General features: G+C 44.0%; 7 protein-coding genes and 1 long non-coding RNA gene across 13 annotated transcripts; 3 read left to right on the forward strand and 5 right to left on the reverse strand.

Moving 5' to 3' along the window:
- Positions 1-668: 668 nt before the first annotated feature.
- On the reverse strand, positions 669-4,739 carry LOC122617334. 2 transcript variants are annotated; one of them, XM_043793161.1, is made up of 6 exons: positions 3,784-4,739; positions 3,035-3,138; positions 2,841-2,973; positions 2,571-2,766; positions 2,035-2,171; positions 669-1,394 (listed from the first exon to the last, which is right to left on the reverse strand). In XM_043793161.1, exons 1-6 carry the CDS (start codon positions 4,015-4,017, stop codon positions 765-767), a joined length of 1,434 nt encoding a protein of 477 aa, XP_043649096.1. In that variant the 5' UTR covers positions 4,018-4,739; the 3' UTR covers positions 669-764. The 2 variants fall into 2 exon arrangements, with proteins under 2 accessions (XP_043649096.1, XP_043649095.1); XM_043793160.1 differs by having other exon boundaries at positions 2,571-2,787; positions 3,784-4,735.
- Positions 4,740-5,865: 1,126 nt separating this feature from the next.
- LOC122617335 (clavesin-1) lies at positions 5,866-11,615 on the reverse strand. Of its 2 annotated transcripts, none has more exons than XM_043793163.1 (4): positions 11,428-11,615; positions 6,858-7,315; positions 6,503-6,793; positions 5,866-6,439 (listed from the first exon to the last, which is right to left on the reverse strand). In XM_043793163.1, coding segments are annotated over exons 1-4 (1,005 nt in total). In that variant the 5' UTR covers positions 11,429-11,615; the 3' UTR covers positions 5,866-6,184. The 2 variants fall into 2 exon arrangements, with proteins under 2 accessions (XP_043649098.1, XP_043649097.1); XM_043793162.1 differs by lacking the exon at positions 11,428-11,615 and adding an exon at positions 10,394-10,518.
- A 1,265-nt stretch (positions 11,616-12,880) lies between these two features.
- LOC122615809 (1,5-anhydro-D-fructose reductase) lies at positions 12,881-15,850 on the reverse strand. Of its 2 annotated transcripts, XM_043790939.1 has the most exons (5): positions 15,707-15,850; positions 15,410-15,577; positions 15,166-15,335; positions 14,729-15,071; positions 14,480-14,659 (listed from the first exon to the last, which is right to left on the reverse strand). In XM_043790939.1, exons 1-5 carry the CDS (start codon positions 15,776-15,778, stop codon positions 14,480-14,482), a joined length of 933 nt encoding a protein of 310 aa, XP_043646874.1. In that variant the 5' UTR covers positions 15,779-15,850. The 2 variants fall into 2 exon arrangements, with proteins under 2 accessions (XP_043646873.1, XP_043646874.1); XM_043790938.1 differs by lacking the exons at positions 14,480-14,659; positions 14,729-15,071; positions 15,166-15,335; positions 15,410-15,577 and adding exons at positions 12,881-13,157; positions 13,215-13,730; positions 13,785-13,952.
- On the forward strand, positions 12,974-14,707 carry LOC122615810. Of its 2 annotated transcripts, none has more exons than XR_006325874.1 (4): positions 12,974-13,112; positions 14,004-14,227; positions 14,290-14,346; positions 14,484-14,707. It is a non-coding gene; the product is annotated as an uncharacterized LOC122615810 (long non-coding RNA). The 2 variants fall into 2 exon arrangements; XR_006325873.1 differs by having other exon boundaries at positions 14,547-14,707.
- Positions 15,851-16,064: 214 nt separating the features above from the next.
- LOC122617041 (kxDL motif-containing protein CG10681) lies at positions 16,065-17,193 on the forward strand. The gene is made up of 3 exons (XM_043792700.1): positions 16,065-16,251; positions 16,308-16,480; positions 16,539-17,193. The coding sequence occupies exons 2-3, from the start codon at positions 16,314-16,316 to the stop codon at positions 17,008-17,010; spliced, it is 639 nt and encodes a 212-aa protein (XP_043648635.1). The 5' UTR covers positions 16,065-16,251; positions 16,308-16,313; the 3' UTR covers positions 17,011-17,193.
- On the reverse strand, positions 17,041-18,812 carry LOC122617039 (EARP-interacting protein homolog). 2 transcript variants are annotated; one of them, XM_043792698.1, is made up of 3 exons: positions 18,699-18,812; positions 18,202-18,446; positions 17,041-18,150 (listed from the first exon to the last, which is right to left on the reverse strand). In XM_043792698.1, the coding sequence occupies exons 2-3, from the start codon at positions 18,370-18,372 to the stop codon at positions 17,170-17,172; spliced, it is 1,152 nt and encodes a 383-aa protein (XP_043648633.1). In that variant the 5' UTR covers positions 18,373-18,446; positions 18,699-18,812; the 3' UTR covers positions 17,041-17,169. The 2 variants fall into 2 exon arrangements, with proteins under 2 accessions (XP_043648633.1, XP_043648632.1); XM_043792697.1 differs by having other exon boundaries at positions 18,584-18,706.
- A 55-nt stretch (positions 18,813-18,867) lies between these two features.
- On the forward strand, positions 18,868-20,080 carry LOC122617042 (ubiquitin-conjugating enzyme E2 C). Its single transcript, XM_043792701.1, has 2 exons — positions 18,868-19,195; positions 19,282-20,080. The coding sequence occupies exons 1-2, from the start codon at positions 19,089-19,091 to the stop codon at positions 19,709-19,711; spliced, it is 537 nt and encodes a 178-aa protein (XP_043648636.1). The 5' UTR covers positions 18,868-19,088; the 3' UTR covers positions 19,712-20,080.
- A 271-nt stretch (positions 20,081-20,351) lies between these two features.
- On the reverse strand, positions 20,352-22,379 carry LOC122617040 (zinc finger protein 436). The gene is made up of 2 exons (XM_043792699.1): positions 21,792-22,379; positions 20,352-21,023 (listed from the first exon to the last, which is right to left on the reverse strand). The coding sequence occupies exons 1-2, from the start codon at positions 22,254-22,256 to the stop codon at positions 20,358-20,360; spliced, it is 1,131 nt and encodes a 376-aa protein (XP_043648634.1). The 5' UTR covers positions 22,257-22,379; the 3' UTR covers positions 20,352-20,357.
- Between the last annotated feature and the right edge of the window lie 60 nt (positions 22,380-22,439).

Genomic DNA, 22,439 nt, shown 5'->3' on the forward strand with positions numbered 1-22,439 from the left:
ATAGAAAAATTGTGCTTAACTACCAGATACCCATTACTCAGCTAGTAGGACAAGTATGCAAAAAGTTGACAAGAAGATTATAATAATTGTAATACATATACATTCGTTACAATACTTTTTGAACAATTACTACAATAGTATATGGAGTTTTCGAGGAATTTATGGCTTTCAACGTTTTTTATCCAAATATCTAGCTAAAAACAGCTTGAGGATTCTTTATTTGAGTTTCCTGTTCTCACTGAGACTGTCGTCCTTAGAAGGTGCATGCTTAATCGCAGCTTTTATATCAAATGTAAATGAAAACGAATTTAGGTCAATAACATAAAAGTTCATTTCAAGCTGCTTAGAAAAGGCTTAGAAAACGGATTTAAGCCTTGGTTGCTAGATGTGAAAATCGATACGAGTTTCTCGACTAACAGGTACCCATTACTCAGCTAGAGGGAATGCTAGGGGGTTTCTTTAAACTCTGCTACTAAATTGCAATACCCATTCTAAGCAAATAATTTCCAGAAAATAAATAAGGCACAATAATTTTCACTGCTAGCAATCGAGTGCGGGCAGTAAACCAAGTGTTACACTTCATGGTGTTACACTCATGAAATGAGCCAAACTTTCCCAAAGAAGTATTTTGCAATTCATTCAATTAAATTTAATATTTTTAACGATCGAAAAGCAAATGCATACAGCAGACAGGAATTTCTAAATCAATTAACTTAAGATTTTTGCTATTTACATTTAGTTTGGAGTGTAGCTCTGAGTTCGATTTAGTGGTAACAATGCCAGGCGGCCACCCGCTGACCTGGCGGCGATTCCCGGATGAGACGCATCTGCTCGGAGCCGGTATCTCCAGCCTGATTTCCGCCGACTATGACGGTGCCGAGTACCAGCTTCTTGCCCATCTTCTTGGTGGCCAAGGTGATGCGCAGCACGATGTCCTCCAACTGATCGAGCCTCTGGAGGGGAATGTCTATCGTTCCCTCGCCGGAGCCATCGTCCCATTTGGTGGAGAGGGAGGGAAAGAAGATGGGGGACTTCCAGGCATCGATGTAGATGCCGTGCTCGAAGGCCGTGGTCTTCACATACACACCGGAGCTCGCCGTGGCCTCCAGCTCGTCCTTGACCTTGTTGGAGCAGCGCATCCGTGTGGTGGTCACCCGGAGCAGGTATCTGCCGGAGTCGCTGTTGCCCGCATTGCTGATGCCCATCTTCCGCTTCACTTCGGCGGTCATCCGTTGCCAGTTGTTGGCCGCATGGATGGCAGGTGGCGTGGGCGTAGTGGGCGTGTTTGCTGGCGTGGCAGGGGGCAGTGAGGTATCCTCACTTGATTCCAAGCATTCCAGGAGATCTCGAACCTCGAGGGCCAGCTCGACCACACCCTTGGTGGAGTTAACCAACTGAAAAATAATATTACTAATTAACTTGAAATCAATCGACATGGCAAATATCAGAGAAATTTATCCCAATAAACTGCAACTATTTCTTTATCTCATAATTGAGGCATTAAATCAATAATTGCATTTCGTAAACAAAATTCTGACGATATGCTACCCACTCGGGCTTTAAAAGCTAGGCATTCATAAGGTTTGTCAACAAATTGAAATCGCATTGCCGGTGATAAGATAAAAGCCAAATTGACCCACACTGAAAATTGGTTCAAACATATAGGTGATTCAGATATCGCCACATTGGGTAAGGGGAAAAGCCCGAAGGGTTGGCTTTCCATTCATTTTTTCCGGCATAATATTGACTCAGCCTGCACATTAGTGTTTAATTCATTTTTTTGTTTTTTTTTTGGTTGCAATTAAAAAATTTGCTTTCATTTAAATTTTATAGTGGCTGTGTTGTTGTGTGGTTTTCCCGAGCAAACGGGAAGCTTTCACTTTGCACAATTAAGGCGCACACATCTCCATTACATTACATTTGAAAACACTCTGGGGCTCCGAGAGTGTCGCATTTTGTTTTGTAACACCAATTTCGGGTGAACTTGTTTGGCAATGCTCTGGGTCAGGTACCTACACATGTTTTCCTACTCACATTGTTGTTGCTGGGTGACGACTTGGCCACCGTGGTGGTGATATCTTTTATGGGCAGCCACAGCTCTTCCGTGGAATAGCAGCCCGTGCGGCTGTTGCGCTGGAAGAGCTTCGATTCCAGGTAGCAGGTGACGGAACCTGAGGTGGAGATGCAGAAGATACAGATCAAAGATATAACAAAAGTACCAATGAAAGATCTAAAAACAAATCAAACATTATATAGTATGCTATAGCAGAAAGTAATCTGATCATACTGAACAGCAAACAAGTATCTTCATATATTTAGTTCATAGGGAATATTAAAGAATATTATATATGACAGCAAGATAAAACAAATGTACGAATGGAAGATTTAAATAGATTTCAACTATGGTATAGTATGCTATATATTTAGTTCCCATTAACGAAAATATATCCCTTACTAGCACAAAATGTAGCCAATAAACTTATTGAGAAATTTGAAATTTGTCCAAAAGTATGCAGTAAAAATGGTGCTCAGCTTCTTCTAACTAATTTCTATAGATCTTGTTACATTACCTATATTCCGGCGCGACTCACTGATGGTCAGCGGTGGCATCGCATCCCGGGCGGAGCTCTCGGACTTCTTCTTCCCCTTTCCCTGGTCACCCGACTTTCCTCCAGCTTCAGTCTTTGGTTCACTGGGAGCACTCGCAGTGGGATCCACGAAACGCTGCACGAAGCTGGTGCTTCTGTCTTTCAGCGAGCGGTATGTCTTGTTAAAGCGATTGAAGTTCTGGTAGGAAGGGAATTTAATCCACGTTAGTGAGCTAGTTATGGCCAACTTACTGTGGCCGGTAGTTCCAGCAGGGCGTAAACCGTAAACACCACAAATTGTCCGGAGAAGAGTTGCTCTGGCTCCGGATCCGCGCTGTTTGCCTGTCCATTTATGGGACGTCGAGCCACATGCTTCATGGAGGATCTGGGCAATTAGTACATATTTTGAATGATAATATTGCTAATTCTTTGTATTTCGCACATACTTGATATCTGGCACCAGGGGAAACTTGAAGTTTTCATTGAACTTTGGCCATGTATTCGTCTGAATACTGCTGTCCAAGCGCTTCGATCCGGGAAATAGCTTTACCTATGGATCGATAAATATTTTGATATCAAAATAAATAAATTATGGCATGTGCTGCGATCTTCGAAGTGAGATAAGAAAATAACTTAACACTTAATATCGGACTAAATTCATTTGATCTCAATTGATTGTTTATTTGGCAGCATATCTTGAAATAAAAAATCGTGCATGTTTTCTAAACATCAAAATATAACAGAACTTATTTGTTCAAGTGCTGGCCACAAAAAATGTACGCTTACTATAATTAGTTGTTAAGTTGTATTAATGTGATATCAAGGTTGATTACTCATCCGTTGCAAGAAAGATCTGTACCTATTAGATTTACTCATCCAGCCTTTGGAGAAGAACTTGTTTTTATTTCTTGCCTGTCAAATTAAATGCTTTTACTTCAAAGCTTAAATATTGCTTACAAAGTTGATACATTTTCTTTTATTAGAACAGAGTTTCTTTGTTCAATTGTGTCATAGTACTACAAGGAAACAATTGTCTGCCGTGTGAAAACTGTTTGCATATTGGTATATATTGACTCTTTTGCTTATCAACTTGGCTGAGAATCAAAGCAATATTCCTTTCTGTCAAACTGAGTGCCTTTATCTCCGGCTATTTCCGAGGCATGTCTCATATCGTGACTAATTAGCACTAATTTACCTTTATCAGATACCCCTGGACGATCTTGAAGCCGAAGAGCGAGGGCAGATGTCGCGCGGCGATGAGGTGGACATTGAGTTCGGGCACCGCCGTGGAACCCTTGCTCTGATCACTGTTTTTCGGATTGTCGATGGTGATCTGGAATCCGATCTCCGGCTCCAGAGTCACGGAGTGCCGGGATGCTCCATTGGAGCCGGAGTGCTGACCGGGCAGCAGCGATCGTAGTTTGTTCATGATGTCCGGCTGGTGGTCCGGCTTCTAATTCAACCGGGAATGGAATGCAAACCGCTTTTCCATTCGATTGCGCAAAGGCGAAGAAGCGATAAATTGTGTAAGTGACTTGACACCCGCCGCCGACTTTTCCTTATCGCTATGAATCGTACTTCAAGCTGATAAAACCTGCCCCACTCCCGCTATCTCTCGCACTCTCTCGCTCTCTCTTTATCTCTCTCTCTCACGCGTTCTGCAAAGTGCAGTGCTCTCAGCTTGGAGATGGGGGAAAATAAACCCCAAAGCTCCCCAAACAGCTGATGATTGGAAACTTTTGCACCGCAAAGCTCACTCTCCACCACTCCCAATCCGAATCCCAATAGGTAATCGTGACCGTTGGAATTAGATACGCGAGCGGTTCTATCTTATAGATGTGTGTAAAAAGTATCTCGCTGCGGTTACTGCCCAGAGATGCACTTCACGAATCCATCTCACAGAAGAAGCGGTCATAAAATCCGAACTAGATCACTAAATAACCAACGAATGGCACGGAATTGCCCAACGCGCGATGTTGAGATGTCAACAAGTGTTTGGGGTCAGCACACAAAGCGGAGCACTTGGCGCGACAATTAGCGACTTAAGTCGAGAATCAGAATGAGAATGAGAACGAGTATCTGAATCTGAAGCTGAATCTGAAACGGAATCGGATGGCGATCCGATCTGGACGCTCGCGTTCTTCAGCTGTTCCAGCGCTCAACTGAAAAGTTAACTTGGAAATTACTTCGTATGCGGCCATAATAATAAGCGTACAATCATAATGCCGACACACATTCGCGCGCTCACACGTACAGCAGCGGGTAAAAATATAATGTCACTAGAGGAAAAAGATATCACTATGTTTACGAACTATAGTTCGGTACATGAAAGTATTTTCTTTCTTTCTAGAGACTATATATGTACCTAAGGGATAAGAAGGTAATTATTTATTTGACAGGTAATTAAGTTCATATTGTATTTCATTGACCCCACTTGTGAGCACGAGTGTCGACACAAACAAGCGCTCACACCTAAAGCCAAAGAACTTTTGTTCTCTTATTGTGCTTGTAGAATGCACTCGGATTCTCTCAACGCCATTTGTGTCATAGTTACCGCTAAAGAAACGAACAGCAGCCATAGACAACCGGGTACAAACCTCTTGGGAAAACGAAGATCGGCGGAACGACTTTTTTCCTTCGCTCAGCTCACCGCACAATTAACCACTTAGCGACTCCACTGTAGACTCAATTTTCACGTTACCATTCCCCCATTCTTACAGTGTGCACAGTAAATACATTTACGAACTTCCAGTTAGTAGTAATAATAATAAAGACAGAATTCAGTTACAGGTACTCCGAAATTATTATAAACGTGTTTCACTGCGGTTACCAAATACCTTAGCCAATACTCCAACCCATGCCCCAACGAATATTCCACGTAGTACGCCAACCTAACATATACCACAACCTTATCCCATACCCAAACCTAAGCCCATACCTATATTTCTTTTTTACCAAGTAACTTTGGATATACAGCTGAGTTAATGCCAAAGTAATATTCTACTGATATTTTTTTCCAGCAGACATGTATCACAAATATATGCTGCCTTTTCTCTTGACGATAAGTGAATTCAATAAACACAATTATATTGCATTGAATTGAACCCCGATTAAAAGATACCTCCTACTTCAAATGTAAAGTCGATTTAGAGGTTTTCGCTCCTCAAATCCTTTAGCATTTCCTAAACTCACATATACTTAGCCAAAATCTTTATCCCGATTGAAACACATTACCGAAATGACTAGATCAACAAGGAAGAAGTCGATGAGTCGAGAATTCAAATTCACAAGAATAAGTATATACATATATTTAAATAGACATTCATTTAACATAACGTAACGCATGGATGGAATATAACATACAACTGGGAAACTCAGCCCCAGTCCCAGCAATTAAGGGTTTCTGAGGATTGGAGGAACTGCACCCACTGGAGGGAGTCACAGTTCCCGCGAGACCGTAGTTATACAACTAAGTGGTGATGCTTTTAAATAGGTACGAAGTGTGCATGCCCGCGCGTCTTGTCGATTGTCTCAATGGTATCCTGACCTATCCTAACTTAGCCTACGGAATTGGGGAGTGCTCAATGGTGGTACAACTAGTCCACCTCCAGTTTCCTAAAACTGCCCACGACTCCGGCATCGATGTCGCCGATATCATTGCCGGCGAAATTGGCCGCATCCTTGGTGATCTCGATCTGCATGTCGTCGAGTGCAAGGATTGCCGCCCGGCGTTTCAGCAACTTCTGTTTGAACTGGGCGATCATGTCGGCAATGGGCACGGTGCCCCCATATTCCTTGGGCAGGATAGCGGGATCAATCTTCGTCTTCAGGATGTCAACATTTTTGTGCACCTAAAAAGGACAAAAGCCATATGGTCAGTACATGCAACATAGTGTCAAGCAGAATAAACTCACAATGATGCGCTTCTTGAGTTTGTCGCTCAGCATGGAGACGCCCAGTTCGATGATGCGATTGGCGTAGTGGGGAATGTTGACGAAGTGCGTCTCCTTGTGCCGCATGGGCGTCGAGTTCTGGATGCACTTGACAATGCTGCGCAGGTCGGTCAGAGACCACAGACTAACGAAGCCCATGTTCATGCCACTCTCATCGTTGATGTACACGTACCCGGCCACCTGGGAGTCCTCGTCGTCCAGGAGCGCCTCGCAGATCAGGCTGTGCACTCGCGCCATTTGCACCGAAGTGAACTGCAAAGAAAATTATAAATATATAGTATACCATATATACTTAGCACATCTTGCTGATCCTTACCTTGTAGGGATCGAACTTGGCGGCCACGGAGAAGATGACCTGGCGTCCGGTGGAGTCGCGCTGTGGCAACGGCACCAGGTAGCCGTTCTCGAAGATCTCGTTGATGGCCGGATCGTTGATGTCCAGCTGCTTGAACCAGTGCGGGAACAGCTGGCGGATGGTCAGGTAGCGCTCGAGCATTTCGCAGGCGGATGGTACGGAGAACTTTTTGGTGCGCAGGAAGCGCAGCAGGAAGACGGCATCCGTGCGGCACTTGCGGATGTGCGGATGCTTCTCGATCCACTCGCGGAACTGGGCCAGCGCCTGCCGCCGTATGTTCTCGTCCTCGTGCAGCTCCTCCTTGGCCACCTGCTTCATCGCCGGACTCAGTCCGCAGACATACGGATAGTCATAGTCGCCGCCGCTACTGGCAGCCGGTCCGCTCAGCTTCGGTTGTTGCAGCACCTCGGTCTCAAGCACTGGAAGTGGGTAAAATATGTGTACATTTTAATTGCAAAATTCTATTGCACAAGTTCAAGCAATGCACTCTCGGAGTGTATGTCTTATTCCAATACTATATTACGCAATTTATTTGGTCAAAATCAAGAGAGCAGAACTCATAAAGTCACGGATTTCAGTGGTTAAGGTAAGACTTGAAAAGCTTGAATTGCTATCTGTGTCCAATTAACACTTTCACTTTTAGTTTAGGCCACAGCTGCCAAATTTTTACCCGATTTCCCTAAAAGGTTTACGATCTACCTGCTGAATTTCCCTTTGACTACACTGCTCCAAATAAAATCGCCATTAAATTCATGATGCATGGATGCGTGCTTAAACATCAAAGTCTTAATAAAATTTCGAGCCTTGTAATTAAATAGATGATCTCTGAACTATAATAAAAATGTGTACATAGGAATTTGTTGTATACTTAAGCAAGATTACTAATTTGCGATGCAAGGCATTTATGAATGCTAAGCATTTATTTAAAGAAAAACACAACATATTTATTATTTGTATTATTCAACTATTAAGATAACTATTTAAAATAATAGCTTTCTTATTTTACAAAAGGGGACTTTTCCCTATTTCCCTAATATTTATTACAGATAATTACAACTTTTATACAAACTATAACTTTGCTGAAAAAGCCGAGCACTAACTACAAAGTAATGAGTTTATTTCCCCGATTTTAATTACCTATTTAAACTTGAACCCGATAAACGAAAATACATGTAAACGAAAGTAAAATGAAGTCATAGTTATCTTAAATTGGGATCGCTCGAATGCATTTAAGCGATATATCAATGAACCACATCGAGGTGCAGTTTTTGGCTGGCTGTAAGCCGAATAATGGGCTAAAATGGCCAAGTGGCTAAGTGGCCACTGCCAGATAGCCAGTAAGCCAGATTTCTTCACGGCTGACACCACCAGCACTCATAATTGGCCGGTTGCCCTTGGTCGGTGGCGATTGTGCAATCCGAAATGTTAAAATTCATCGAACTCTCAAGGGTCAGCGCAGTTTACTGGACCACAAGCTGCTCTAGACGAGTATCCATCCACTCGCATATCTATGCATACCAATTAATCCCACTTGACTCTTGACTGCACAATGTCAGGCGAACGGGGGAACTGAAACTGAAACTGGAACTGGATATGGCGATGGCGATGGCTTCAAGCGACCAGGGTGCAATGCCTTGCGTGGGTTAAATCGCCAGTTGGAAGCGAAGAAGCCGCCCACAGCCAAATGCGATCGATTGGCTAATCCCGCCCAGAGATGCTGGCATTTCCGCTATTTTTTCGCCTTACTACATTTCATTGGATCTTACACAGGTCCATTGACCGTGACCCAAAAATCCAAACCGCCGGCCGACTGACTGGCTGGCTGCTTTGCATACGAATCGAATTGAATGTTTGGTGGCTCACGGGTGTTGTCATTTCGGAGCCCATTTAAATTTCTAGTCGTAAAAACCCCGACGAAGGTCGAGAGAAAGATGCGCAAGGCTGCGGAGTAACCGCCCAGTAATTGCGGATCGGATGACAGCTGGCTGACTGGCTGGCTGTTTGGCTGGCCAAATTGGTTTGCCGTGTTGGATGGTCCAACTATTTTTTGGTCAACAAACTGTTTATGACCAGTTTGTTCACTTTCATGGCCTTCACACAGTTTCCAACGCAATCGATCCGCTGCGATGGGCGCTGAAGTAAAATAAATTGAACGTGTGGAATTGCCCTGCTTTGAATACGTCCGAAATGAGTATGTATGTATATGGTATGAAAGTCCGGACTGTGGAAACTCGATCATTTATGGGCCATGCGATACCATGACGTGCTGAAGAAGATGTCCGCTGTCCGCTGTCCACTGGGACCAGCGAAACATGCGATTTGTAATTTCGTTATCGTTTCTGTTGCGTCCGCCTTCCGCTCCGCCAATTAGCCCGCCGGTTACATCATATCGCAGCATAAAAGCTGCCAAACCAAAGTACCTCCATCTTACCGATCCCGCGCACCAAGTCACCGCCGAGTCGCCAACTTTTGGTAAGAGTAAAGAGTGCAGGCGCCGAGAAATGCTCAAAACTGGTTTTCCCATCCCACCACTCGACCCAATCCACTCCCATTACACGGCGAGAAATGACTGCGCCCCACATCCGGCATTGCTCATCCAGCGAATTTGGACCATCAAGAGCTTAACTTTTGAGATGACCTATTAAATCACTTAGAAGATCAACGACAGATTTGTACTATCCTTACATGATGATCCCTTGATGATACTAGTTAAGATCCTTAAAACACAACGTAATCCTATTAATCAAAACTCATGATAGATATCCTATATCCTATATGATCCTTCTGAGTGATCTTCAACTATATCCTACCATGAAAGATATCCTATCTTACCCATACCCGTACCTTATGCCTTTTATTATTGATACCCTATAATCTTATGTAAAGCCCCTTGGCGAATACATTTTGTTTTGGCGTAACAGCTACGCAGTATTCATCGAATGACTTGTGTTTTTCACCAGCCATGCCTCATTGTCAGCCAATATGATTAGGGCAGATTCAAGAGCAAGGTTTTTGCGCAAACAACCCCCAAATTTCTCGCCGTGCACTTGCCCAATCCCACCCCATGACCGTGCACATTGGCAATATTGGTTTGCTTTGACTCAATTTCGCGTTTCGAATGGGCAAACAGTTGAATTTACGACTCGGCTGCGATTTGCATTTGTCTTTCCGGATTATCATGCAGATTGCATTTTGCCACAATTACGACAATAGTTCGTTCGCTAATGTTCCCCGGATGAGTAGCGCTTTATATTCATGTGTCAGAATCTAATGCCACTGAGTACTGATTACAGGGCGGAATTCATTAGCCAGGCTAACCACGTTCCAAGCCCCAAGGCTTTGCGGCCCATTCCGTTGGTCAAGGCAGGGCCTTAAAAAACACCAATCGGTTGCACTTGTAACTGAAAAGCTAGATGACTGAAAAACTATAAAACTGAAAAACTGGCCACCAAAGGGGGCACTTGCCAAGATATGTGGCACCCATTCTGCAGAATTACCGACGAGGTCGTGGCTGTTGGTCAAAAGGAAACCGTCACGTCGATGGCTTTGTCCCTGGCAATTGCACAATAGCTCACTTGCCATGAATATTTATATGCGAACCGCACAAATTGCATTGCACCGAGTACGTTTTCCAACCACTTGGCTTTTACGGTGTTGGCCAACTTCGGCTGTCGGCCGTGTAGACCTTGTAGGCCAGGCCTCTGGTGGCTGGGCAATTAAGCCAGCAAACAGAATTACAAAACTCTCGAAGAGCTGCAAACGATCGGCCGTAAAATGATTGACTTGACTTGCGCGAAGCACTTGCTTGCAGTGGGTCAATAAAGCACAATTAAAAGGCTCTAAAAAACTATACGATTTTCGTTTGGCTACACCCACGCAGCTAGTTCGGTGCAATCTTCTAAGGTGAACAAGTGCTACACTGGGAAAAATTCACGGAGCTGGAAAATGAAGTTAGCAAAATATGTCAAAAATATCTCGTAATGTAGTTGAATACAATAAGAATATCTTGAAGCTAACTAGTATTTGTAGCATATTAATCTGTGATATTTTGGCACATTTACAAAGTAAACATACTGCTTAACCTATCCAGAAACTATAAAATATATCATTTGATTTTACTTATATCAAGATACATATCATATCTATCAGATACTAACAAATCTGCCATTCTTTAACAAGGCACTTTATATATAAACCTATTTATATATCTCAAATGATCACTTAAGGAAACTATCTTTCTTCCTTCAAAATAACCAATATATGTTATTTTCAAACCCGATTCATTCAGTTCGCCGTGCCACAAAGTGAGGCCTGGAAATCCCCGGCAAACAGTAGCAATCTGCAAATGTATCTGCGCATGCGCAACAGCTGCCAAGAGCTGCAGAGAGCTGTACTTGGGTGAAAGCGAAAGTTTTTCACCGCCACCAGCTTTTCTCGGGCCTTTACATAATGCACGATTGGATCCTTTTTGGTTTTTGTAAGAGTTCGAGACGCTATAGGGGGGGGGTTGGTAATTCTGAGCTCAACTCACTTTTGGTTATACGCACTGGCACTGCGTGGATTTCACAAGTTGTTAATGTTATGTAACAATATTTATACGCGTTGCCTGAGTGGGGGGGCAGTTGTGGCTGAACTCCGGGCTCTAATTGATCGCCGGAATATATATTGTATATCCGTGTGAGTTCCGCAACTGAACTGGCGACGTGTTGTGAACGTGGGCACGCTTGGAGCGAAACTGCCAATTTTTTGACTGAAAATTTATTTAAACCTCGCTCTCGGCCGAAGCGATTTCACTCACTCAATCTCGCTTGAGTCGGATTTGGTTTGAGTGGAGAGGCTCATCGGTTCAGTGGAGCAGAAGCCGAGCATCGAATCCGAGCTTGGAGATAGCCATCTGCATGGAAAGTGGTCTCGAAAGGCTGACGTCTTCTTGTTATGTTATTCTTGGCCTGGGTCAAGGTGGCGCATGCCAGAGATTCTCCTCTAATTGCCTCGTGGAGCAGCAGGCTCCACTACTCCTCCTGCTCCTCCATTCCCCTCCCAGCTGTCACCGCAGTGTTGGGGCGGCTCAAAGGCTAGACGACCCCAATTTCATTCAGCCCGTGCTCATCTTTTTTGGCTCTGACGTCACCCCAGGCCGAGGTGCTATTTACAAAGGTCTCTGGCAGCGATTAACCCAAAATGTACTCAGCAATCCCAAAATAATTAGCCATTCGGCCGTAATAGCTACATCAACTAATAGCCATAATACTTTCATGCTTCATTTCTGCGGTTGCCGCAACTAATAGCTTCCGCATGATATATTTTGACCATACATCAGCATGTAAGATCCACTGATAAGAGAACGTAGACAACCCAAAAATCGTTCTTAAAAATGATATGAAAATGAAATGATTTTAACTATCGTAGCTTGCAATCAACAGAAGTTTTCTAAGAAAACGTATTCTAAATGTCATATAGTTTATATCTATCTTAGATCCACATACTTTTCAACAATTAATTTACTCACTTACTTTTTTCTAGTATCTATATTTAAAGTTACTGTAGAATAGCTTGGAGCACTTCCGAAAATAGCACTAGAGTTAGCCCACTCTGTGCACAAAACAATCATTAATCATTGTTGTCTAGGCTCAACAATGATTGATACAATGCAGGTAAACAGTATTTTCGAGATGTAACTTAAGTTTTAATTAAGCCCAGTACACCCTCCACTGCTGATCTCCAAGTTTGAGCAGTTCGCATTACCATTGCTCGTAAAAGCGTTATATTTTCATTCGGCCGTATTCAAACATTTTCACCTTTCAGCTCGGATGTCAAACGTGCCGTGCCAAAGATCGATGCTTCCATTGGCTCCCATTTTCTGGAAATACCTTCCACGGTGGTGTGTGGATCGTTGGCATCTGGGCGGATTTAATGGAGCACCAAGGCACAATGCCCTTGTCATTGGATAAGTAGGAAAAAGTAGGGGAATTCGTGCATTCAAATTGTTGTCATAGATCTACATATGTGTAACAAATTTATTATATTATATTTGTGCTACAGCAACAAGGCACTCTTTTGGTTTTAAAACTCAATTGAAAAGGGATAGTACTTGTGGTTCAGACCCTTGATCAAATTTAATGGCACCACACGTTCGCCAGTGTGATACCCATCGAGAACGGCCATTTCCTCGGCCGTCAGCTCAAAATCGAAGATATCGAAGTTTTCAGAAATTCGGTTAGTATTCGATGACTTGGGAATGGGAATGACACCCAGACCAACCTGCGAAGTAAAGGTAAATTAGATGCTATCGCTGAGGTCGGCTAATTCGGCAATTACCAGGTAGCGCAGAACAATCTGCGGTGCAGTCTTGCCATATTTCTTGGCAATAACAGCCACCTCCGGGGAATAGATAAAGTCCGGCTTCTGGATATCCGGCTTGGGCTTTCCCAATGGCGTGTAGCCCGTCAAAGTGACGTCGTTCTTCTTGCAGAAGGCTGTCAAAGCCTTCTGGTTGAGGGCAGGAGAGCACTCCACCTGGTTAGTGACGGGCTTGATCTCGCAGTTAGCCAAAACACGTGCCAGCTGCTCGCTATTGAAGTTGGAAACTCCGATGCTGCGGACCAGCCCCAGTTTCACCAGCTTTTCCATGGCCTTGTAGGTATCCAGATAGTCCACATCGCTTAGTTGAAGCACATCGTCCTCATTCTTCGGCATCAGAGTGTTCTCATCAACATATTTGTAGCCCACTGGCATGTGCATCAGGTACAGATCGATGTACTCCAAGCCGAAATTGCTCAGCTGCTTGCGGCAAATGCACTCAACACGCTCAGGATCGTGGAAAACGTTCCAAAGCTGCGGCAAAATATAATCTTATTGATTGATCTAGAACATATTCATGTCATTTACCTTAGTGACCAGGAATATATCCTCTCGCTTGACCACGCCCTCTGCGATTTTGTCCCGAATCGCCTTGCCCACTTCGGCCTCGTTTTGGTAGAAATAAGCCGTATCTATATGGCGATAGCCCACATCGATGGCGTGCTTCACAGCGGCCTCGCCTTCGTTGTCCTTGGACTGCAAATAAAGTATACCAAATTCACCATTACTATTCCTTCCTTTCGACAGAACCAAATATGTGTTTTATAAAGCGACTTTGGAGATCAGTTTATGGTTTTTTTCGAGGACCTCGCGTTCGTTTCACACCGAACACTATCAACATTTCGGAGAGTCGCGAAATGACAAATCGAAACCACATTCGAGGTTATATGTCTGAGCAACGTCGCAAGGCGCAGGAAAGATACGATAATCTTTGATAAGACGATTTAAAATATAAGTTATTATTTTTTCAGGTGAGCCATGAAAAGTTTAATTCCCTTATATGTTATATATATTATAATTTTTCGCCTTTCAGAGGATCATATCTAGCACAAAATATATTTATATATGACTTTTGGCAAGCACTTAAAAGGTAATTTTGTTCACAGTTAAAAACTGCTTGTAATTTTTAATAATTAACTAAACTGAGAAAATAACGCAAAAACTTGATAAAAAAACTAATTAATTGGAACGCTGTAAACTAACTAACGAGATTTTTTCTTTTGTTAGTAAGGATAGTACTGATGATTCTTGGCTTTTTCAAATTTCCAAATTCTCCGCCCTGTATTGTAGATCTTCAACTGAAGCAACTCCTCCGGCGTTAGGTGGAAATCAAATATATCCAGATTCTCGACGAGATGGGCTCGCTGGGCAGCTTTTGGAATAGGTACCGTGCCAATGTCGATCTGTGGAGCATTTGTATTCTTTAGCCAATAAATATCTTCATCACTTTACAATTCGAAGGTTCTTTATACCAAGTATCTTAGAATGATTTGTGCTGGGGTCCTGCCATATTTCGCTGCCAGGGCCAGTAGTTTGGCATCAGTATAGTATTCCGGCAGCGGATTGCAGGCTTTGGGACGCCCCAGTGGCGAATAGGCAACCACCGTGATGTTGTGCAATTTACAGAGCTCAATTAAGGGAATTTGCACCAATTCCGGATGGCATTCGATTTGAAGGCTCACAGGTTTGACTTGGCAGTGTTCTAGTAATCTCTTCAGCTGACTGACATTAAAGTTAGACAATCCCAAGCTGCGCACAAGTCCCAGATGCACCAGTTGCTCCATACTTTTGTAGGTGTCCACATAGTCCACATCGCTATGAATTCCAAAGATCAGTTTTAGATTTCAAAAATTCGTTTTTTCCGCACCCAGCTTTCTTAAGCTAACATATAGTTGTATCCAAAACTCACTTGGTCATCAGCTGGTCATTCTCGTGGGGCATCAGATCATCATCTGAGATATAGTCCACACCCACGGGCGAATGCATCAGATATAGATCTATATAATCCACGCCCAGCAGCTTTAATTGCATTTCACAGGCGTATTTCACCATCTTGGGTTCGTGATATATGTCCCACAGCTAATTGGATATTGATTTTCGATCTGTATACATGTTCTGGTAACCAGATATACACTTTATAAACTATACCCTACCTTGGTGACCAGAAACACCTGTTCGCGTTTTATTTTCTTGTCGCCTATAAGTTTAGCTAAAACCTTGCCTATAATGCTCTCGTTCCTGTACAGATAGGCGGTGTCTATATGCCGATAGCCCATTTCAAGGGCGTGGCACACTGCAGCCTCACAGCGAGACTTCTTGAGCTACAGATAACATAATTAACTTTTAATTTCACAATGGCGCTTTATTGGAATGGAAAGGTAGAATGTTCCATGAACATGAATGCCTGCCTGCTGATTGATAAGCATTGCGGATGATAAGGATAAACTTACATTGTAGGTGCCGAGACCCAAAATTGGCATCTCGTAGCCATTGTTCAGCTTAACAGTTGGAGCAAGCTTCATTTTGCACTTTTAAATTAAGAATAAATGAAAAAATGCAGTTGCTTATATGAAAGCCGGTGAGCGTGGTGTGACCAAAACGGCTTTGCATAAAAATACCCCATGCCGAGCTTTATTATTGAAATATTTTTAATTTTTTAAATATCTAATAAAAGGAAGCTTCCGTAATGGAAGCAAATGTAATAAAATAATGTTAATGTTAATGTCATTTTCCTTATTGTAAAATGTTTCTTGTAATGTTTGTATTAAGACAGTGGTTTGCAATTTGGCATTTTGCAGTACTGATTTTTAACTAACACATAAAACAGCTGTTACGAAAATATTTTTTATTTTTCCTACAGAAAACTAAACAAAAGAACTTTTAAAATAGATACAAACATGAAATTTATATGAAAACATAAACAAGAAAATTGAAACTGCCAGAAAACGCACACAAAACAGAGTTTAGCTTGCCCCAAAGAAACAGACCTTGAAAAGTAAGTAAACAAATCAATTATTGTTTGTCCCCTGAATATAAACAAATTAATTTTAGGCTACAATGAGCCACTTGGGCCTTACGGATGTGCACCAGTCCGCGGATGCCACTCCTGACCTGGAATCCTTCACTGGTTTTGGCAACTCCGCCGCCGAGGCTTTCATACAAAGCCTCGCAGGAATGGTGAATCAAAGCGATGTGGAAACCATGATTAGAGCTCAAAAGCAAATGTAAGCAATGTAATTTAACCACCGAGAATATATTAATAATCTAAAATACACCCCACAGGCTGCAACGCTTTGAGAAGACCAACGAGATGCTGCTCAACTGCAATGCCTTATCGCAGAGTCGTCTGAAAAGTGCGAGCGAGGATTTCAAAAGACATGTGAAATGCCTGAGCGAAATGAAGAAGGATCTGGATTATATATTCCGAAAGATACGGGTCATTAAGCAGAAGCTGCAGTTGCAGTTCCCCGCCATTTACGCCGAAGTTCAGCCGCAGAGAAGCAGCTTGGCGGAAGAAGCCGAGGATGATGCGGAAGCCCAGGCAAAAAAGAATACAGAAACACCTGCACCCACTGCACCAAAGCCAGTATTATCCACCAAGAAGAGTGCCGCCACCATCGAGTACGTGCAGATGGAAGAGGCAGTGGACAATGGCACTGTGGAGATCGAAAACGAGCTGATCAAACGAGTTTGCTCCGTGGAAACTGCCAATCCCAATGATTCCTCCGACTGCACATCCGAGGATACTGGTTGAACATCGCAATTCATCTCAAAAAGCTTTACTCCTTCGGTATATTTGTCTATATAATAACTTATTGGTTTAATATTTGTATAACCTGCTGCATACAAGGACACAATCCGTTTAGTTAGTTAAAACTATGAAATATGTGTAATAATTTAAGAAACTAATGGCTTAAAATATAATCTGGTACTTGTACTGCTTGGGCACCTTTGAGATTATGACGCGGCCATCGTAGCTGAGGGAAGCAAAGATCCACGGATCCACATTGCTCCACTCGGCACAGTAAACAGAATCCTCGTGCTGATCAAAGGTCTGCAACAGACCATCTGGCAAGAGTTTGTGCCGCTCCTCGGCTTCTGCACCACTGAAATTGGACTCATCTAGTCCTGCCTGAACCTGGGTCTCTGAACTTACAGATCCCGCGCAGGTGAGCAGCACCTTGCAGTCACTGGAGCTGGAGAGGAGCAGTTGGTCGTGGAACGTGTTGAAGCGCACGCACCAAACCCAATGCGAATGATCGGAGCGCTCGAAAACCGGAGCCTTGGCCATGCGACAGTCCCAGATTCTCAAGTAACCATCGTCCCCGCCGGTGACCAAATGGCACTGCTTGTTGGGATTGCAGTCCAGGTCGCGGACCATTTGTCCGTGCGCATCGTTAATGCTCCAGGCGCAATGCTGTGTATCCCGCACATCGTAGGCGCTCAGATTGCCATCCTGGAGGGTGAGAAACTGGTGTCCCTGATGGTGATGTGACCACTTGCCGGTGGTGAAATGCTGTGTATGCTTTGCAGATCCACTGGAGGATCCGCTAGCCGGCACCTCGGCCACCACGCGAGTGGAGGCTTCAGCGCGCTGCATCACAGCTACCTTGTTGTCCACCACGCAGGCGAGGGTGTCCTGATTGGGATGGAATTCGATGGTCTTAACACGTTCGCCCAGTGCTTCAGTGTCCAGGACCTCAACCTGCTCCCAGGGCAGGTACTCCGACTTCAGCTGCTCCGGATCCGGATTGAGATTCTCGGGCAGCGTGAACAGAGCCGCTTTGGTGAGCACTTGTGCTCCCTTTTGCACATTGTAGACGGAGGCCAGCAGGCGAGAATTGCGAGGGCAACTATTAAGTTTCCACACTTCACCCAGGGCATGCTCAAAGACCTGTTTGGAGATATATATTTAGCACAACCTTTGGCAATCCCAGATTTTCACCTTTGATTGCACGGATCCCTGCTCCTCCTCGTACTGAATTAAGTGCACCTGATTCGTGGGTTTCAAGGAGTTGGTGGCTATGAAGAAGCACACATCGTTGCTCTCTCCGTACTGAGGTGTTAGGGCCCGAGCCTGGAGTTCCAGTCCGTATATCAAGCTGTTTTCATCCATTTTCAAAGACTGACTCAATGTTTTGATTCCGCTGGATATCAAGGTACGAAAAATACGTACACAAAACGGTGTACCTAAAAGTGTTGGGTAGCGTTAATCTCCAGGTGGCAGCCTAGATCATACTTAAAATAGGCAAATTTTAATTTAAGAAAATATAAATATTTAAATTGCCAAAGGGGTTTAAATTAATATGACTTGAAAAACATATTACGCTTAAAAAAAAATAATATATAGAATTTTAAAATCCTTTCCTATCCTCCATTTGTTAGATTTATTGTTAGGCCCACCGAAACGACGATTCACCCAATGTAATAATCGAAACATACGCTTTGATAATAGAATTTAGTTTTATATGTTTGTCATCTTAAATAATTTTTGAAATATTTGTCCGTTATCACTCGGCCAGTGTGACCGTTCGACCACGCCAAGCGAGCGTATCGACTCCCCCCAAAAAAACATGAAATACAACCCTGTGCCCAAACACAGTTTCTTCTCGTTCTCCTTCCATTTTGTTTTCACACAAAAGTGAAAAAAAATATCTGAAAAAGCAACAGACGCGTATTCCGACCGATCAAACAAAATTTCCACTATACAGTACATATAATCATTATCGAGAATTGAAACCCGACCGCCACGACGCGCGCAAAATTAGGACACGCATATACTGTAAACCAAAAAGCGGATAGCACTAGCATCCCACATAGAGAGATATAGTCATGGCGCAGAATATCAGCCCCGAACAAAGTGGAGGAGCAGGAGGTGGCGGCACCAAGCACAGCGATGACTCCATGCCCGTGAAAGACAATCACGCCGTGAGTAAAAGGTGAGTAGCACATGGTGTAGCCAATGGCCCATGGCCCATGGATCAGCCTAGATAATCCAATGTCGCCACACTCACACACCCCACAGACTGCACAAGGAACTGATGAACCTGATGATGGCCAACGAGAAGGGCATCTCAGCGTTCCCGGACGGCGAGAACATCTTCAAGTGGGTGGGCACCATTGCGGGACCACGGAACACGGTGTATTCGGGGCAGACGTACCGCCTGTCCCTGGATTTTCCCAACTCCTACCCGTATGCAGCGCCCGTGGTGAAGTTCCTGACGTCCTGCTTCCATCCCAATGTTGATCTGCAGGGCGCCATATGCCTGGACATACTGAAGGACAAATGGTCCGCCCTGTACGATGTGCGCACCATTCTGCTGTCCATACAATCCCTGCTGGGCGAACCGAACAACGAGAGTCCACTGAATGCGCAGGCCGCGATGATGTGGAACGACCAAAAGGAGTACAAAAAATATCTAGACGCCTTCTATGAGAAACACAAGGACACCTAGAGTTTGGCAATCTGATGTCCTATTTCCTATGCTCATATTGCGGCGTATTTATTTACATATAGTGCAAGCAACTCCACTCATCCGATCCTACTGCCAACCAACAACCAATCATCAATCACCACCGCATCACCGTATCGCCGGATCATTGGATCACCAGATCAATTTCAACAACGTTTAATGCTGATAGTTCATTTGGCAGAAGACCCCGTGCATTTCTTATGTAATTGTCGATCGATAGACGGATAATCTGGTTTTTATTCTCATTTTTTTTCCTCCCTACAAATTAATGATATATGAATGTATTGGTAATGTAATTTTAAAACTGTCCGTTCTTTAAGATTAAGCATAAATTTTAGTTAATTGTTTTTATACGCATGATTATTTTTTGAGAACGAGTGCGCGCGCCGCCATCGCTGCCCGCCTTTTGTACTGATGATTTTTAAGCGACTGTGCTGCGCCGGCCATTATGTGAATGTTAGCTAATTTTAGGGCAGCCTCATCGATTCGTCAACCATTCGTCTTAGTATCTCCATTTATGCGGCATTCTCCCACAATACTGGTGTAACAAATTCCAAGTAATTCGAATCATTGTAACAGTTGAGTTAGCTTGATGTTATTGAAACCACAAATAAAACGAATTATTGAACTACATCGCTTTGTGTTTCTTGGCATGAGCGCTGAGCTCCACACTGCTCCTGAAAATGCGTCCGCATTTTCGGCATCTGAGCAGATTCTTGTTTCCGTGCTTTCGCTGCAGATGATCCACCATATTCTCCTTGGTGTAGAACCTCTGATCACAGCACTCGCAGCAATATCTACGACCCTCTATGCTTCCGTGGACCTTCTTGTGGCGCGTTAAATGAGCCCTTCGCACAAAGGACTTGCCGCACTCATCACAAATGTGCAGTGCATCGGGGGATTCTGACCTATGATTGCTCTCGTGCGCCCTTTTCATGTGATATTTGAGACTTCGCTCCGCTGTGTACACCTTATTGCAGTGCGGGCAGGCATGGATAATCCTCGCGGCGCTATTGTGATGCATCTCCCGCAGGTGCGAGTCCAGCAGATTGGCCCTGGCATAACTCTTGGCACAATGGACGCAGGTATACGGCCGCAGACCCTCATGCTGCTGCATGTGGGCCTCCAGCAGCGACGACTTGTAGAAGCCACGATGGCATAAGCGGCACTCGAGGGTGTGTCGCACTCCTCGTCGCTTCCTTGCACCCAGCAACTTTCTCATGGCCACAATGGGTTGCTTCTCCTTGCCCAGATCCTGTTGGGCCGACTCGTCCTCTACCACGTACACTTCCTCCTGAAAAGGAAAGGGGATTTTATTTGATAACCATAGCAAACAGAAAGTTGGTGGTTGATTAGGTAGGTATAATATTCACATTACATTTCTTATAAGGTCTATTAAAGGGGATTGTAAGGTAAGGAAAAAGGTAATCTAAAATAAGGGTAAGACTTAGGTGTGTTTACTTATTTCTTTGAAGGGGAAATTTTCCCATAACATGCTATGAAGTTACTGCTCTATTATCTTATCGCCTGACTTAGATGTTAACATGAAAGTAATATTTTGGGACCTGAACTTTAGGGTCACTGATCAGCTTAAGTTTTTGATTGATACACAAATACACGGAGCTATAAATAATATCTAAGACGAGTAAAAGTTAAGAAACAACATAAACAATAAATATATGCGCACAATTCTAGATAAAACTGGATATATCTAAAAGCCTTTAAAATCAGCTTTGTACTTGAATTCTTGGAACAGCCATAAATTGAGGTGTGAGATATATGCCTAATTTTATTAATTTCTATATGCGCTGTGGAAAAATTAAAAATATACCAATAGATTAGACGCGCCTTCTTTTCGAGTGCTATCACCGCCAAACATTCTCCCACAAACAAAAATAGTCCAACACAAACAAACGCCCGAAATGTTTTTGTTTATGGGCGCGATGGGGGAATGGGGCGATGTAGTGTCTTTGCTGCTAGGCAACACCTCTAGTTGAGCACCGAATGTGATTCTAGATAAGATTAGGGCAGAGGCGCACACTTGTGGCCAGATAAAACTCACAATCTCCGGCGTCGATTCGGGGAGGCGGGGTGCGTCCGCATGGGCTTCCGGATTAGTGGATTCGTTGCTCTCCGAGGGGGTGTCCAGGTCGGGCATGTGGTCCTCCAGTTTGAGGCACCCCATGTCGATGTCGTGCAGCAGCTTCTCAAAATTGCGCAAGGACTCTTCGCACATGCGTTGAAAGTCGTGGAACTTTTGCACCATCTGATAGCAGCACTCGCAGATGCTTTGCAACACCAACTGGGGTGGTAAATCCTTGCCCGGATCCCCGCCAGTGCAGCCGTAGTACTTGCTGGCCAGGTCCTTTTCGCTGTCCAGATTGTGGCTGGCATCCTGCGGACCCAGGAGCACCAGACAGGCTCGACATATCAGCGTCTTGGCCACATTGCGTCCTTCCATGGCAAAGGTGGTGGTGGAATCGGCGACCATGCGACCCGCGCACAAACTCAGCTTCGAGTCAAACATCGTTGATGGCGTTGATGGCGACTCTCCCTCCACTCAACCGGCATGGAGCAAATTGAACTCAATTGTCGCAATTTACGGCGGCAGTGCGGCAGTCGGGCGTCCAGCGGCTAACCCCTCGATGGCAGTAATGCCAGCGGAGAGCAGACACCAGACACCACGATTCCATTTCCGGGGCTTTCGAAT

The sequence above is a fragment of the Drosophila teissieri genome, chromosome 3L (assembly GCF_016746235.2).
Source record: "Drosophila teissieri strain GT53w chromosome 3L, Prin_Dtei_1.1, whole genome shotgun sequence".
NCBI classification, from domain to species: domain Eukaryota; kingdom Metazoa; phylum Arthropoda; class Insecta; order Diptera; family Drosophilidae; genus Drosophila; species Drosophila teissieri.